An 18,896-nucleotide genomic window follows, 5' to 3' on the forward strand; every position below is an offset into this window, starting at 1 on the left:
TCACTGTAGGCATCTATCGTGGATCCACTTTACCTGAAAATTACAAAGAGCGTCTCAAAAAAATTAGTTTTGTTAATTTTCACGTATGTATGTTAAAAGTATATCAACTTGTATAATGGCACAAAGACTCAATGGATATACAACATATAACAATACAAAACTTAAAAGAAGATAGGTAAATCGATCACGATACACTCAAGGGTATAGTTTAGTGAACGATAAAAGTAGTTAGTGTGAAAAACTGAAAATCATAGAAGTAGAGTGTTCAATTCTAAACAAAGACAAAAATCATATAAGTAATTTCTTCCTGTATAGCATAATTCTTGATAAAATTTTTTTATCCAATACATGTATTTTGTTTAGTGAAGGATAAAAGTAGCTAGGGTGAAAAATTGAAAAATCATAAAAGTCGAGTGTTCCATTCTAAAGGAAAAAAAGAAGAATCGTTTTTAAGTAAGTTCTTCCTATGTGGCACTAAATCTTGATAAGCAAAGTTATTCAATATATGTACTGACGGATAGGAACGAATTTAGGCTGCTAGATTTGGATTCGATAGAATCCAACAACTTTAGCCCAAAGAATTATATGTGTATCATTATAGAAAAATAGAAATTAGCGATGGACAACCTCTATGACTAAACAACAAAAAAACCATTGTTTTAGCGATTGATTAGCAAATCAAATTGTTATTCTAATATCAAATACTGAATCCGTCTCTACGAAGGGTACCAAGTGAACTAATTTAGGTGCATGACAATCATAGGAAACACTTTCTATGTAAAAGGTACTATACTTATGTATTCAAGTACCATAATTTAATTTGTGCACTTGTGATTGGGACTTAATTCAGCTCCACATGTGTAACAAAAGTAGCATCCACACCTGCAAATGTTGAAACAATAATGCATCAGCATTTAAAACATTGTTCACAACAACTTGTTAAGATGAATTAATAATGTCCGCAAAGTAATGGCCCCAAGTTAGCTAGTCATCATCATTAACGATATCGAAGAGATATCGAGATGATGAAACGATATCGAAGAGTTTAATTTTGATTATACAAAATGAATAATAATCGACACATTATATTATGTGTGTTCAATATAAAAGGAAAATATTTTTTGAAAACCAATTTTCTCATAAATATTGTAAGAATATTTTCTCTAGGACAATAAGTTCCCACCTCCACCTTCATATATGATACATACAACACAATACAAGTAGAGGATCCAAATAGAGGATTAACAAAATCTTATATATATATAAAAGAGAATCCTCAATCCGCCTACGTAGCGCCACAACAAGCGAGGAGTTCCTTTTTAATTCAATTTATCTATTTTTAACATTTAACCTACCCATCCACGCCACAACAAGCGAGGACTATGCTTTATCAATTTCCTTCCTATCCTATTTTCCCTGTTTCTTCATGCTTCTACATAGCAACTTATCCTTAACACCTTCATCTCTAGAACAACCCGAGACTTTCTACACAGTGCTTGACGTTCCGCACAGGACCATCTAGGTATATGATTTACAATTTGCCCACACGTTGTTGTAATCCTGTTTCGTCTTGCCATTCTGTATTTACCCGATTGATATAATGGTATAACATAGATTTGTTCGTATGCACAAAAAGTCATGAATGCATCTGTACGCTAGAGTCATTAACGAAAAGGAAATTCCATAGAGAAGGAGTTCAATGCTACTCTTTCTTGGATGACTCATTTTCTATTGTCCAATTTCTTTCTAGCAATTAAGTAATAGTGTGGAAAAAGAAGAGTTTAGGAATACTATATAGTACATGTTGACATTCAAGTTAATGAAATTTGTTTTACTTGTCTCTACTTTAATAGTTTTATGGTATTAGAATGATCTACTGAAAGTATAAAACTACAAGACCACCAAAAGATAAGAGCTAGAAAGCAATATTAATTTGATACCTCAGAGTAGCGCAAAATTATATACTTTGCTTCATATGGTCTTCATACTTAAGAAGCATCCGCCAGGCAAGTTACCTTTTTAAAAATATATAAAGCTCTTCCCTTTACCTATATTTTTCTTTCCAGGTTTTTACTTTCGAAATCTCCCGTTTCTTTTTATACCAAATTGGGCATCTGAAAACAACCTACAACTTCAGCTTTTACACTCCACTCGTCCTTTTAAGTCTATTAAACTCTCCCTGTTGCAATTTTTTCCAATTCCCATAAGTTTTCAAGGTTGCAATATATTTCGGTACCAGAATTATTCAAGGTTGTTACTTCTGACATCTCCTGTTTTCCTTCATACCAAATTCTTCATCTTTCAGTTTTTACCTCTTCCCATTAATTTTCAAGGTTGGTGCTCCCGAAATCTTACTTCTCCCTTTATACCAACTTCTTCATATATAAACAACAAAAAAATCAAAATTTTACATAACACTCTTCCTTTTACAATATATCTTTTGCTTCCACACCATTTCCTGATTGCTGCTCTGAAAATGTCCTTTGTTCGTTTATACCAAGTTTGCCATATACATTTAATCAAACTATGTAGAAAATCTAATACTTACTCTCAAGACAGTTCAAATTCACTCTAACATGCCCAGTGTATGATGCCCTTCAATTCTTGGAACCATTTCATGCTTAAAAACTAATCCCTGCATTATTCCAATGCTGTTTTTCGTTTTATTTATAACTTTCTGACCCCGACCCGTCTTGACTGGCACCCACTCTACTCTAACTCTCCGGTGGGAGAATTATTCTAACAGCCCAACAACAATAATCGCAATGTATACACAAGCTTAAAGATAACACATAAATTTTAAATTTTGAAGCAAAATCGAAATTCAGAACTAACCTACAGTGCATATGAGGGCAACCTTTAGTCCTTGCAACATAGATTCTGCATTTTGGACACCTCTGCCATCGCCGGCGTTTAGCAAGCTTCATAAGCAACATATCTTCTGTTCCCGCTTCATTGTTTTTTTGCAATTTCTGAAATTCTTCGCATACAATTCCTTTGTGCCACGGAACTTTACAATTAGCACAAAACAATCTCTTACATTCCAGACATTTCGATTTACTATTCACCAAAGCTTTTCTTTCGTTGATCAAAAGGGCAGAGCAATTTTTGTAAGGACAATAAGATTTTTCAGAATCCATTATCATCATCTCGCATAATGCGTCACCCCATCTATCATAAACTTCTTTAGGCAAAATCGATCTGCAATAATACGGTTCGTAATTCCCCTTGCAACCCGAAACAGGGCATGAAATTCGAGGAATGTTCTGTTGGAGCTTTGAGGCTATGTAATTGATAGTACATTGATTGCAGTAAGAATGATTACAACCCATAATTTGAAAATTTTCAGTTATTGGTTTCTCGTCGACACAAATCTCACACATGAAAGAGTTTGATGTTTTCGATAAAATTTCAATCTCATCATCGGATATGTCAATTAATACTTTTTTCGTTCCGCTGCGATTTGAACGAACAGATTCAGAATACTCTTCCACTGGATCAATAATTTTGGCTCGTTTACGCTTACGCTTTGGAATAACATCATCGTCGTCACTGATGTGTATAATTTTTACGGCGGTGGTGCAGAGTACTTCCATTGTTGAATTAAAAAAAAATAATTGCGATAAGGGAAGAGAATATTGAAGTTGAAGGGGGACTTGTTTGTGAGTTACTTGATGGACAAGTTAATGCTTCTTTTGTATTAGGATTTTGTATTAGCAGTCTATGCCTGTTTAACTCGATTTTGGACCGTTTAGGGTTTTGCATGATTTGGCTCGGGCCAATTTAAGTGATTGTCGGAAGGTAAAATTACTTAATTGACTGTGTTTTAAAAAATATTACCATTTTTAAATATATTTTTATTTTATTACCATTTTTAACAATTAATAGCAATATTTTAATTAAAGAAACATTATATTCCCTTTTTATTTAAGGAAGAGGAAAGGGTTTTCTCTCTCTAAGGTTTCTCTAAGGTTTCTGCGTCTCTCTCTTCTTCCTTCATCTCTTCTTCATTCTTCCATTATTCCATCATCTTCTTGTTTATTTCAGATGGAATTTATAGGTTTTAGGTGCACAATTGTAATGGAAGGTCAGAAATCTCCTAGAAGAAGCCCAAGAATTCGAATTGTTGATTCAACCGGCAGTGGTGAAGTGAATGTCGGTCCAAATTTTAGTTTGGGGATTTCTGCAAATCAATCTCCAGAAGAAGCTAGTGGTGAGGTTAATCAAAATTTTCAAGTATTGCATGTGAAGAAAAAGGGCGGTAGAAGTAAGAAAAAAAACAATGAATTGAGTTCTAAATCGAAAAGAAAACGAGTTGATGTTGCATCGGCATCTAAGAAATTTATTGACAATGATGATGATTTTGAGGATTTACCTCCTCAATTTCAGTCAAAGAAAGTGAAACCTACCGTTGCTCGGGAGAAGAATCCAAAAATTCAAAATTGATTGTGCAAAAATACGGTTCTATCGGAGAGTTTATATCCGGTATGTCATTCTACCAACACATTATTTAACTGATAGCATTTTCAATCTATTTATGTGTATTTTCTTAGTTTGTTGTTATTTTGAACTTGTGTACTAGATGCTGAAGAAATTTTGTGTATTTGATACTTTTATTATAGTCTAAATTTATTTGCTCAAGTTTATTATATCAGTGATTGTTGGGAGTTTTGTCATGAATTGTTAGATCTTTTGTGTTGCAATTTGTTTATATTTTTAAATAAATAAATAAAAATGAATTAAACTTTGAACTAAAATGTATTACACATGCATTAAAGTTGAATTAGAAAAGAATTATAGATGAATGAAATCTGTAGTTAATTGAAAAAAGTTTTAGTGATCTGTAATCCACAAAAATGAATTGAACTTTGAATGAAAATGTGTATTACACACACATATTAAAGTTTATAATGCAATATATAGCTTTGAGCTATTGGTCCACGCTCTAGTGGATTAGAGTTTCATGTTAGTCGAGGAATGGACTGATGGTTTTCTTATACAGATTTGGGTAATCCTCCTCTCATGCTCCAATTTTCTTATATATTACGCGGGATGTTTTGTGCATCGAGCTATCCTATTGAGCCAATTTTTGTTTTCATATTGTAGCTTTGCAGCATTTTGTTATATCCTTTGAAACATTTCTCTCAATCTTTCAAAAAACAGAAGGTGGCAGGTGTTTGATAAATCTGTTTGTTTGCTCAAGGACTCATGAATTTCTAAAATGGGAAAGAGAAGAAACTGGTTTACCTTTGTCAAGAGACTTTCCATTCCTGAAACAGAACCAATAGCTGATCAAAAGGTTTGAATTTCAAGATTTTGTTGCTTACCAGTGAGTAATCTTTGGGTATTAAAACTAGAAATTATGAAAAATCTTTCAGAAACCAAAGAGATGGAAAGGTTGCTTTTTGAAAAAGTTCAAGTTGAGGAAATGTCCTGCCATAACATCATCTCCTCAGCAAACATTAACTGAGGCGAAAGAACAACAAAGGAAACATGCTTTTGCAGCTGCTGCCTGTTATATCGAAAAAAGACGGTTTAAAATTAATTTCAACTTTTTAGAGAAAAAATCAATTTTAGAAAAAAGGAGTCGCCACTTAATTTTTTAAAGAAATTAAGAAAACTTAATTTAAAAGACCCTAACAGATTTAAGTCTTAAAAATTCAGAGAAAAAGGTACGAGGTTTTTATTTCCACTTTGAGAAGGTGTTAAGCATTCAAAGTGGCCGCTAACGCGCGGTTATCCGACGATTTGAAAATTATTTGACTAACTTTTAAAAATATTAATTTAAAATGAAATGAAGACTTTAGAATTATTTTTTAGAGAAAAAAAAAAGATTAAACTTAAACATTGAAAATAATATAGATGTATATATAAAAAAAATAAAAGTTTATCAAATAACTAAGTAAAGGTAGAAAATCATTTAAAGAGTAAAATTAACATGAATTGGTTTATCTTTAGGAGAATCTAATTAGGTTAAAATAAATTAAAATTAATATCTAAGGAAGTATAACTAACATAAGTAACTAAATTATTACAACCCGAATCAATATAAATACAATAAATAATACATGAACAATAATAATAATAACAACAAGAATAATAATAAGAACACCAATAATAATAACAAGAACAACAACAACAATAATAAGAACAATAATAAGAACAACAACAAAAACAATAATAATAATAATAATAATAATAAGAACAACAACAAGAACAATAATAATAATAATAATAACAACAACAACAACAACAACAACAATAATAATAATAATAATAAGAAGAAGAAGAAAAAGAACAACAATAATAATAACAAGAACAACAACAATAACAACAACAATAACAACAACAATAATAATAATAATAATAAGAACAAAAACAATAAGAAGAACACAATAATAATAACAAGAACAACAACAACAATAATAAGAACAACAATAATAATAATAATAATAATAATAATAATAATAATAATAATAGTAATCAACAACAACAATAAGAACAACAATAATAATAACAACAACAACAATAATAGGAACAAACAATAATAATAATAATAATAGTAATAACAATAATATCAAACTACTTAGAAAAATAATGAACAAAACTAAGTGCTTTCATGAAATAATCCTAACATATTCTAGCTAATTAACTTTAACACATGCTAGTTAATTAATCCTAACACATGCTAACTATAACAAATTTATATCATTAATCTAATTATTCTTATATACATGCTAACTAAAAAAATAAGACTATGAATCAACTAAATATAAAACATGAAATAATTAAATAAAATAAAACTGAAAAATATTTTACCTCTTTCCGAGCCAAGATTGAAAACGATGAGCGGAAGACAACTTCACCACCACCCAATAGCTTGATGGAACTCCAATCTACAAAACAAAGAAAAAAGATTTTTAAAAAAAAAAGTTTAGACTCGAACCTTCGTGGGTTCTTAGCCTAAATTTCAACTTCAATCTCCTATTTTCCGTGAAGAAAATATAGATTGAAAGCTAGAAATTTTCACAACTTTTAGGCTAGGGACAAAAGTCCAAAATCCTAGCCAAGTTAAGAAAATTTCTAACTTTGGGGTGGTTAAAAAACCTCCTCCTTCTTCCCCTTCCTAATGAGAATATGAGCTTTTATATAGGCTCCAAAAACCCCAAATTTCCCATGTATTTTCGATGTGGGAGAAGTGCATTTTTAGTTTGTTTTTTTTTTTTTTTTTTTTTTAGAAAAAACTAAAAATTTCAAAAATACAAACCATAATTAAACTAGCCTAACTAAAATTGTATTTAATAAAAATAAAATCTTTTGAGATAATTTTTGAATAATCACATAAATAGTAATTAAAAATATAGTTATATAGAAATATGTATATTATACTAAAATTTATAAAAAGATAAAAATAGTTAAGAATAATATGAAAATATTTTATTTTTTTTTATAAAAGCTAATTGTTTCAAAATGTTCGAATTCAAAGAAACTCGATAGCTAATTTGCGTTGTGGATGGTCAAAATTGGGTGTCAACAGCTGTCCCTTTCTTTGGATATGATTGATAAAAGAGATCGTGGACAAAGAAAATTGACAAATCCAATTTTGGCCGACTCCATTTTCATCTTTCTGAAAAGGGGTTGGTACGAGTTTTGAATTATGAATGAACCCCGAAATAACCACACGTCTTCCGATAGAAATGTAGTTTATTGTGGTGGAAGTCGTTTCCTTAGCTCGTGTCCTATGAGTTTGACATTATTCTTTGGACTGTGTCCCAGTTCGCTGCTAAAAGGATTCCACGTTGTGCTGCATCCTCTTTGATGTCGTTCGCACTTTCTTTCATCCTTTTTGCATGTTGGAAAAATCCTCATTGATTCGTTGGTAGGATAATGCTGCACTATCGGTAGGATGGTGATCCATTGATAGGATACTTGAAAAAATAACTATCTGTCCATCGGTAGGACAAATGAAGATCCATTGGTAGGATATGTTGCATGTCCATTGGTAGGACGAATGAAAATCCATTGGTAGGATATATGCAATGACCTTCTTGGCAATGAATATGCAATGACCCTTTTGGCAAATGAAAATGCAATGGCCCTCTTGGCAAATTAAAATGCAATGACCCTTTTGGCAATGAATATGCAATGGCCCTTTTGGCACTGATGAATGCAATGGCCCTCTTGGCAATGATATTACCACCTCCGGTAATATAATATGAATAAAAAAAAATGAATGGCCCTCTTGGCAGATGAAAATGCAATGGCCCTCTTGGCAATGATGAATGCAATGGCCCTCTTGGCAATGATATTACCACATTCGGTAATATAATATGAATGCAATGGCCCTCTTGGCAATGATATTACCACCTCTGGTAATATAATATGAATAAAATAAAATATGAATGGCCTTCTTGGCAAATGATATTACCACCTCCGATAATATAATATGAATAAAATATGAATGGCCCTCTTGGCAAATGAAAATGCAATGACCCTCTTGGCAATGATGAATGCAATGGCACTCTTGGGAATGATATTACCACCTCCGGTAATATAATATGAATGCAATGGCCCTCTTGGCAATGATATTACCACCTCCGGTAATATAATATGAATAAAATAAAATATGAATGGCCTTCTTGGCAAATGATATTACCACATCCGATAATATAATATAAATAAAATAAAATATGAATGGCCCTCTTGGCAAATGAAAATGCAATGGCTCTCTTGGCAATGAAAATGCAATGGCCCTCTTGGCAATGATGAATGCAATGACCCTCTTGGCAATGATATTACCACCTCCGATAATATAATATGAATGCAATGGCCCTCTTGGCAATGATATTACCACCTCCGGTAATATAATATGAATAAAATAAAATATGAATGGTTTTCTTGGCAATGATGAATGCAATGGTCCTCTTGGCAATGATGTTACCACCTCCGGTAATATAATATGAATGTAATGGCCCTCTTGGCAATGATATTACCACCTCCGGTAATATAATATGAATAAAATAAAATATGAATGGCCTTCTTGGCAAATGATATTACCACCTCCGATAATATAATATGAATAAAATAAAATATGAATGGCCCTCTTGGCAAATGAAAATGCAATGGCCCTCTTGGCAATGATGAATGCAATGGTCCTTTTGGCAATGATGAATGCAATGGCCCTCTTGGCAATGATATTACCACCTTCGATAATATAATATGAATGCAATGGCCCTCTTGGCAATGATATTACCACATCCGGTAATATAATATGAATAAAATAAAATATGAATGGTTTTCTTGGCAATGATGAATGCAATGGCCCTCTTGGCAATGATGTTACCACCTCTGGTAATATAATATGAATGCAATGGCCCTCTTGGCAATGATATTACCACCTCCGGTAATATAATATGAATAAAATAAAATATGAATGGCCTTCTTGGCAAATGATATTACCACCTCCGATAATATAATATGAATAAAATAAAATATGAATGGCCCTCTTGGCAAATGAAAATGCAATGGAAATGAAATACATTGTCATCTTCTTGGATGATTTGTCAATTTATTTTTTTTATTATTATTATTTTTTTATTTTTTTTTGAACAACTCGTGTTCGTTGGAACTCATGTCTTTGATAGAAGTTATACGAGGCCTCGGTGGCTCGCATCTTGAATTTGAGTTCGCTTCATTCTAGCAATGTTGGAGATTATTTGAAGTTGATTTCGAACTTCTGACAATTCTTGATGGAATTTTTGAGATCTTCTCAAAAATTCTGTCCCAGTTGCATATATTAACATGATCTCCAATCTTGACTTGCTGGAGATAGTATCTTCTTCTGAATTTTTGAGAAGATCTCAAAAATTCTGTCCCAATTTTCATTAAAAGGGAGAAATGAAAATCTTACGGGGAACATGACCGAGCCATTGTGGCGCCTACATATCCTGTTGGTGCAGAAATCAGGTCAAATGTAGTTCCAATTCTCTGGATGATAAATGCTGCAAAATCTGAGACAAGATAATCAGTAGACACATGTGTAATATGAGCATAATGACATGGAAAACTGTATTACTTACAATATTTCCAGCTTAAAAACACGAGATATTCCACCTGTTTGATATGGACGATCCAATGAAGTAAAATAGGCATCTCACATCAATGAGATTACTCTAATGTTACATTATTTAGAGCAAACTATCCACTTTCAAAGGACAAATGCAAGAGTTTTTTTTTTTTTAAGTGAATGTAAAGAGATAGTCAAATTTTGACTACAATTGGTATCAACAGTTAGGAATGCATAGAAATATTTCTCATTTCCTTTCTTATAACTGAGATTGACTTCAAGGTAATTCATATAGCTTCAAGTAGTACCTCAAACATACTTAAGTGTCGACAAGATTTTTTTCATCCTGCTTCCAACAAAGGTTTAGAATTATACCAATCATCATGTTTCAAGTGCCCTCACAATAAAGAAAGTTCTATTTCGCACATATATGAAGTGTTTGATTTGAGAACATTTTACAAAGTACACTCACACTCTCAAGAAAGTTCAACGCATGCAACTGTGATACCATATGCTTGGCCTGCATGTAAGTCTCCACTAATGTGAGAATATTTGGAATGAGATCATATAGGGCTTGTTTATTGGTTTGTAATGTAGGCTTAGGGAACAGGTGGGATATTAATTTGGGATAAAAGTGACTTAATCTCTCCTTGAGCATCACACTGAATTTGTGCTTTTGATGATTGATACGCCTTTGACGTCTAATCCTCTTTCTTTTGTCTCAACTTCTTCGAGTCTTTATTTGATAGAGTTTTTCCTCTTTTCACCTCTTTCTTTTGTCTTGACTTCTTTGAGTCTTTAGTTGTTAGAGCTTTTCTCTTTTCGTTCCTTTTTGAGGTTTCTCCTTTTTTGTTGGAGTAGTTTCCTTTTTGTCTTACATCGACCTTGTAGGAAGTTTTTTTTTTTTTTTTTTTTGAGAAAGTCGTCTTTGCTTTCTTGACTTTGGAGATTTTACGTCTTTTGCCTTTGGCAATTTCAAAGTTGGATCTTCTTCTATAATTTGCGCGTCTTTGGTGCGCTCAAGGAGGTTGGGCCAAGAGAGGGATAGTGCATGTAAGCACTCAGAAGGGAAAGGGCTAAGATGTGGTTGTCCAAAGAAAAGGTTTTAGGCTCAAAGTGGGAAAACTAGGGATTAATATTATTTGGTAGGCTCTGAAAGGCACAATCGGGTCAAAAAAGCCCTACAATCCTTTCTCAAACCAAACATAACTCAGGATTTCGCCTCAACAAACATATCAGGCCAAGTTCTAGATCAACAGTGCGATGCAATTGAATTTTAATCTAAAGCTCACCACACAATGCACATGAAGCCATGAGGTTGGTTATATTCTTACCTTGAATGCCCGCAAGAGAATTTTCAAGCATCACAAAAGTACGAATGAAAGATACCAACAGAAGCTATGGTTTACCACAAAGCCAATCATTTTCATCATACCAAATATTTCGCATGCTCCTAACTGTATTCATTCCAATCAAGAAGATATGACACTTAACATATGTACACAATTTATTATTTTATTTATTTTCTATTTTTTTAATCATTTTTTTTTGAAAAAAGAAATACCGAACCCAAAAAAGGCTGCCTACGTATCTCATTGAGATGAGAATCAGGTGTGCGTAGTTCTTGCAGATATGATATATAAAATAATTTAGAGCTTTAGACAAACTTGGTGTGGTCTTCCAATGTTAATATTTTTTGTGGAGATGCTGCAGCGTGCTTTATAACCTCTCTTGGTCGGAATGTTGTGGCTTCCAACTTCATTACTTCTGATTCGACTTTGGAAAGGTCAATGATGTCATTTATTAGTTGAAGAACCAAATCTCCTGAAGACAATATTACATTCACAAGCTGACGATGTTCCTTATCCAATTTTATGGTAGAAAAAATCTCGATCATATTGACCACTCCTGACAAAAGGATCTAATCTAATGAGACATGGTTGCAAGCATTTGTTTCTCTCGCATAGTTTTCTCTGTTAAGTTCAGTCTCCTTGGCTTTCTGTACAACTATCTCTTCTTGCAATTTTGCCATATTTTTTTTCTCTTTTCCTTATCTGATTAGTTATCTCCATTCCTATGTAATTTACACCAATTGTCTCTCCTACCTTACTGAACACAGGTTCAACATATATTAGAGAATTCTTTGACCCAAATAATCCCTTCTTTGCCGATATTCCCCTTTCCAAAACCTCTCATTTGAAGTTTCGAGATTTCTTTACATCAGTACTAGTAAAATCTTTACATTTATTTATTGATGATGTCCTCTTAATGCAGACTTGACAAGCAATTGTAGATAACATAACTCATTGTCCTGGTGACGGATAATAACGGGTGCATTTTGGAGGACAAATTGTATGAAATTATCTGCTCTTTTCAGAATCTGGGATAATTCTTCTACTGGAGAGGATTGTCTTTCAATGTTTTCTATGCTTTCCTATAATTTCTCAATTAGTATTTGCATCCTATTTCTTGTTTATCTTGAATTTTTATATCATTTTTAGGAGACTCTTGGAATATGTATCTCTTTCATTCTTCATCTAATATAGACGTTGGATGTTTATCACCCTATATCTTTCTTCCTCAAATTGATACTTCTCCAATAAATCCAATTTCTTGAGCTCTGGTTATTGTTGTTGTGTTTTTCTTGAGGATTGTCTCTTATGATTTGAATTCTTCCAACTATTCAAAAAATCATACGTTGTTATAACCATCCCCGACTATTGTCGGGGACAGTTTTCCTGCAAAGATATGAGAAAAGTGTGAAAGCGGGGCCATTCTATAAAAAAAAATAAGTAACAAGATATAGGAGTAAGATTTCATAGTCAAAGACTCCCCCGATTTATCTTTCAGGCTGTGTATTGGTGTCTTGTGAAATTTAATGTCATCGTTATTTCCCATGAACTCTTTGTCCCGTAATCCCCTCTCTTGAAATAATGTCGTATTTTCTGTGTACAAAGAAAACTTCTTAGTTAGGGAGAGGGAATTGACCTCAAAATTGAGATCCTTTCATTTATCGCATGATGTCCTTTGATAACAGCCCCTACAAAGAAAGAAACAACTTTGTTGAACCCTCGATCTTTGAGAAGTAAGCAAGTTTGTTTTCCGACATAAATTAGTCTTTTCCTGAAAAAGAAGAATAACTCAAAAGCCAAAGTATTAGTCTGTGCTTGTAATAATTAATGCAAAATATCACATAAAGAACTAAACACATAAATGTTGCTTTGTTTTAAGACAAACTAATCTATGGGTGAAGAAAGAGTAAACAGACAAAAATTAATTTTATGATAAATGTGTGAGAAAAGTTGACTTGTGAATCACAGATTTTTTTTGCGTTTCAACTTTTGTATCCTTGTTTTTCTTAGATGCAGAAAAAGTTCTCAATTTCTTTGAAAGAATGAGGAAAACTGAAAACTTCAAAAACAGGGACCGAGCCTTGAAAGACTGCCTACGTATCTCACAAAGGAGAATTCAGGTCCTACATAGTTCGACCATTTGATTTTATTTTTGTGGAGATGAGAAAGCAAAGTTTATGACTTGAGTGTAAAGTTCGAATTTTGTTGGGAAATTAAAGACTCATTGAATATTTGGACGCACTATCGATAGTGACTCGATATTTATGCCTATGAGGCTCTAAAGAAATTTTTTTTATTTTTATTTTTTTTTAAAAGAGTGGACTAGCATGTCTCCAAATAAAGCAACATATTCACAAAACAGTTATAGCATATAGCACACAAACAATTATTGCGCATCCTAAACAGATATGTGACCTTTTTGTGCCAAAGGTAGGCCTAACGATTTGAAGGATGTATTACGTCATTTGAAACATTCTGTTGCCCCAAAATTTATATTTATACAAATATTATGAATAATTTGAATGGGGATACATAAATGGAAAAAAGGGATATAAATAATCAGTCCCACGCAGGGGTACAATCCTAACTAAGCCTTCGTGGAAAATCCTTCTTTTTTGATTTCTTGACATCTCTGAACGCCAACGCCTTTTGGATGAAGTGTCATTTACTGAAGGTCCTTCTTTGACTAGACTAAGCTACAAAAAAAAAACTCCCACCCCCGAGGGACAATGGTTTGCCAAACCGCGTATAAAACCTTCAAATTTAAACATATAGGTATGATTGTCCATTTAGGCCGAGGGCCATTTTGAACTCAAGGTGGTCTTTCTAATGGGCCCAATACGCCTTGGGTATTGAGTCGTCTTAGGCCAATGCACTAAATTAGGGATTTGGCTTTACTCTACGCTAGGTTGACTAAGAGTGGCTTTTGCAAGACTGGTAACCCAAGCGGACAACTCAAGCTGGAACTTACGACAACCATTGGACGCATGGCGTATCAATAAATTGTCGATCGTTCCGAAAAGGGTTAAGTATAAAAAGCCCGACTGCGGTACCGCAAAATCGTTCTTTAATATACTATACATTAAATAGAAAAAATGCTATGAAATGCAAATAACAATTTAATATATAAATTAAACACATAATTGCACAATTAAGGAAAACAAGAATTACTAATTATTACAAACCCAAATAGTTAGTCAAATAAGCAATCAAATCTAATGGTTAGAACCTAATCAGTAATACTACTCCCCAGCGGAGTCGCCATTTCTGTTATATCGAAAAAAGACGGTTTAAAATTAATTTCAACTTTTTAGAGAAAAAATCAATTTTAGAAAAAAAGAGTCGCCACTTAATTTTTTAAAGAAATTAAGAAAACTTAATTTAAAAGACCCTAACAGATTTAAGTCTTAAAAATTCAGAGAAAAAGGTACGAGGTTTTTATTTCCACTTTGAGAAGGTGTTAAGCATTCAAAGTGGCCGCTAACGCGCGGTTATCCGACGATTTGAAAATTATTTGACTAACTTTTAAAAATATTAATTTAAAATGAAATGAAGACTTTAGAATTATTTTTTAGAGAAAAAAAAAAGATTAAACTTAAACATTGAAAATAATATAGATGTATATATAAAAAAAATAAAAGTTTATCAAATAACTAAGTAAAGGTAGAAAATCATTTAAAGAGTAAAATTAACATGAATTGGTTTATCTTTAGGAGAATCTAATTAGGTTAAAATAAATTAAAATTAATATCTAAGGAAGTATAACTAACATAAGTAACTAAATTATTACAACCCAAATCAATATAAATACAATAAATAATACATGAACAATAATAATAATAACAACAAGAATAATAATAAGAACACCAATAATAATAACAAGAACAACAACAACAATAATAAGAACAATAATAAGAACAACAACAAGAACAATAATAATAATAATAATAATAATAATAATAATAAGAACAACAACAAGAACAATAATAATAATAATAATAATAATAACAACAACAACAACAACAACAATAATAATAATAATAATAATAAGAAGAAGAAGAAGAAGAAGAAGAAAAAGAACAACAACAATAATAAGAACAACAATAATAATAACAAGAACAACAACAATAACAACAACAATAATAATAAGAAGAAGAAGAACAAAAACAATAAGAAGAACACAATAATAATAACAAGAACAACAACAACAATAATAAGAACAATAATAATAATAATAATAATAATAATAATAATAATAATAATAGTAATCAACAACAACAATAAGAACAACAATAATAATAACAACAACAATAATAGGAACAAACAATAATAATAATAATAATAGTAATAACAATAATATCAAACTACTTAGAAAAATAATGAACAAAACTAAGTGCTTTCATGAAATAATCCTAACATATTCTAGCTAATTAACTCTAACACATGCTAGCTAATTAATCCTAACACATGCTAACTATAACAAATTTATATCATTAATCTAATTATTCTTATATACATGCTAACTAAAAAAATAAGACTATGAATCAACTAAATATAAAACATGAAATAATTAAATAAAATAAAACTGAAAAATATTTTACCTCTTTCCGAGCCAAGATTGAAAACGATGAGCGGAAGACAACTTCACCACCACCCAATAGCTTGATGGAACTCCAATCTACAAAACAAAGAAAAAAGATTTTTAAAAAAAAAAGTTTAGACTCGAACCTTCGTGGGTTCTTAGCCTAAATTTCAACTTCAATCTCCTATTTTCCGTGAAGAAAATATAGATTGAAAGCTAGAAATTTTCACAACTTTTAGGCTAGGGACAAAAGTCCAAAATCCTAGCCAAGTTAAGAAAATTTCTAACTTTGGGGTGGTTAAAAAACCTCCTCCTTCTTCCCCTTCCTAATGAGAATATGAGCTTTTATATAGGCTCCAAAAACCCCAAATTTCCCATGTATTTTCGATGTGGGAGAAGTGCATTTTTAGTTTGTTTTTTTTTTTTTTTTTTTTTAGAAAAAACTAAAAATTTCAAAAATACAAACCATAATTAAACTAGCCTAACTAAAATTGTATTTAATAAAAATAAAATCTTTTGAGATAATTTTTGAATAATCACATAAATAGTAATTAAAAATATAGTTATATAGAAATATGTATATTATACTAAAATTTATAAAAAGATAAAAATAGTTAAGAATAATATGAAAATATTTTTTTTTTTTTATAAAAGCTAATTGTTTCAAAATGTTCGAATTCAAAGAAACTCGATAGCTAATTTGCGTTGTGGATGGTCAAAATTGGGTGTCAACACTGTCAATGCTGCTGCTGATGTTATCCTTCTAACAAATGATCCAAATGAATTAAAAAGTAAACACAAACAAGCTGCCATTAAAATCCAAAGTGCTTATCGTGCTCACCTGGTAAGACATCCTCTCTAGTGATTAGAGGTGAAATTGTCAGAAGAAGACTTATTGCCAAATTGAAGTTCATGTTGCCACTTCATCAAAAGCCAAACACAAGAGTTTATCAAATTAAACTCCCTACTTTAGAAGATTATCATGACAATAATGACAAGAAACTCATCAATAAGGGAAATTATGAAATCTAAAGAACTAAAGGTAAAAGCAATCATTCAGCCTTTGTCTAATTAATTTTCCAAACATTGGTTCAACTATAAAAGACACCTACTAACATATCTTATTTTGACTTTTATAGTTTGAACCTCCAATTAAAAATTAAACTTATTTATTATTTTTATAACTGTAATATGGTTTTGTTTTTTGGCAGCTTAAATGCAAGAGCCTTAGGGCTTCGAATTTCAACTTGGATTCAGAACAAGATAGTGAAGCCTTGTGGTCAAGAAGAGAAGAAGCCATTGACAAACGAGAGCATTTGATGAAATACTTGTTTTCACTCAGGACAAAATCCTAGATTTGCAGCATTACTTCTAGACATGAAAACAATCAGAAAAATGGAGTTATAATTGAAGCTTCAAACTTCTTGAGTAATCTATCTACAGTTGATTGATGAAAGCCAGTGCACATCTTTTATTACTGATTTTAACACTTTCATAGACTTGCGACAAACTGAAACATGCATTATGAATTAAACTTGAATGAAAAATGAATTAAACTTGAATAAAAAATGAATTGCATACATATTAAAGTTTATAATAAATACATAGCTATCTTTTTTAAGATAATTTTTTTTCATGTAAAATACACTTTTGATATAGTTTTTTGTTCATGTAATATATATTCTTCTTTATTTATAATGCGAATACATAGCTACGTTAATGAAAAAGTGTTTCAGTAGTGTTATCAAACTGAAACCTGCATTATTAATTAAACTTGAATGAAAAATGAATTAAACTTGAATTAGAAGAAAATTCGACACGAATGAAAAGTGTAGCTACTGAAAAAACCTTTAGTGATCTACAGAAACACAAAATTGATATTAAACTTGAACTTAAAATGAATTATACACACACTAAAGTTGAATTAGAAGAGAATTAAACACAAATGAAAAATGTAGCTATTGAAAAAGCCCTAGTAATCCATAGAACACAAAAATGAATTAAACTTGAACTAAAAATGAATTACATACACACTAAAGTTGAATTAGAAGAGAATTAGACACGAATGAAAATTGTAGCTAATGAAAAACCTTCAGTGATATATAGACCACAAAAAATGAATTAAACTTGTATCTTCTCCAAAATTGTGTTAGGTCCCTCTCATATTTGATTGTCTCTGGATACAGTGCTTCTATGGCTCCTCACAGTAGCATGTATCAAGATCGGGAGGCCTCAGATTGCAAGGCGTGCCATTGAACTTGTCGAACAGCGGTTGTCCAAGGATGGGTGGCCTGAATATTATGATGGAAAACTTGGCCGATTCATAGACAAGCAAGATCGTAAATACCAAACATTGTCAATTGGTGGTTATTTGGTGGCAAAGATGATGCTTGAAGACCCATCTCATTTGGGAATGATTTCACTTGAGGAGGACAAACAGCTGAAACCTGTCTTGAAACGATCAGCTTCGTTTTGATTTGATATATCTCACCCTGACATTCAGAAGTTGTTTCTAGCCTAACATGTTGTCATATATCCCAAAATGTGGGGAAATACAATTGAAGCCCCCAGGTCAAGCAAGAGAGAAGTAAAAAACAGAGTAGAACTAACAAGGCCTTTCTAGAATTAGTATAGAATGTGTAGTCAGATTTGGTTAGGCTGATTCTTTTCTGTTTACCTGGAATTGCTATTAAAGTTGAATTAGAAAAGAATTCGACACGAATGAATTTGAATTGGAGGAGACCTTTCATCAATCTTATATCTGATTTCAACTTTACTTGTTGATATGTCTATTAACAATTGAGCAGCAGTCACAAAAACGAGGCTAGCAAATGTTGAATTCGTATTTATCAACACACCATTTGCCAAGAAATTAATATACTTGTTGCTAGAATCC

The 18,896-nt window shown here is 31.7% G+C and overlaps 1 protein-coding gene and 1 pseudogene across 1 annotated transcript; one reads left to right on the top strand and one right to left on the bottom strand.

The window, feature by feature from the left end:
* Nucleotides 1–753: 753 nt before the first annotated feature.
* Nucleotides 754–3,713, bottom strand: LOC129896504 (E3 ubiquitin-protein ligase RSL1-like). The gene is made up of 2 exons (XM_055972423.1): nt 2,836–3,713; nt 754–882 (listed from the first exon to the last, which is right to left on the bottom strand). The coding sequence occupies exons 1-2, from the start codon at nt 3,594–3,596 to the stop codon at nt 816–818; spliced, it is 828 nt and encodes a 275-aa protein (XP_055828398.1). The 5' UTR covers nt 3,597–3,713; the 3' UTR covers nt 754–815.
* Nucleotides 3,714–5,221: 1,508 nt separating this feature from the next.
* Nucleotides 5,222–17,355, top strand: LOC129894921 (protein IQ-DOMAIN 12-like; annotated as a pseudogene).
* The last annotated feature ends 1,541 nt before the right edge of the window (nt 17,356–18,896 follow it).

This window comes from Solanum dulcamara, chromosome 7, assembly GCF_947179165.1.
Source record: "Solanum dulcamara chromosome 7, daSolDulc1.2, whole genome shotgun sequence".
NCBI lineage: Eukaryota > Viridiplantae > Streptophyta > Magnoliopsida > Solanales > Solanaceae > Solanum > Solanum dulcamara.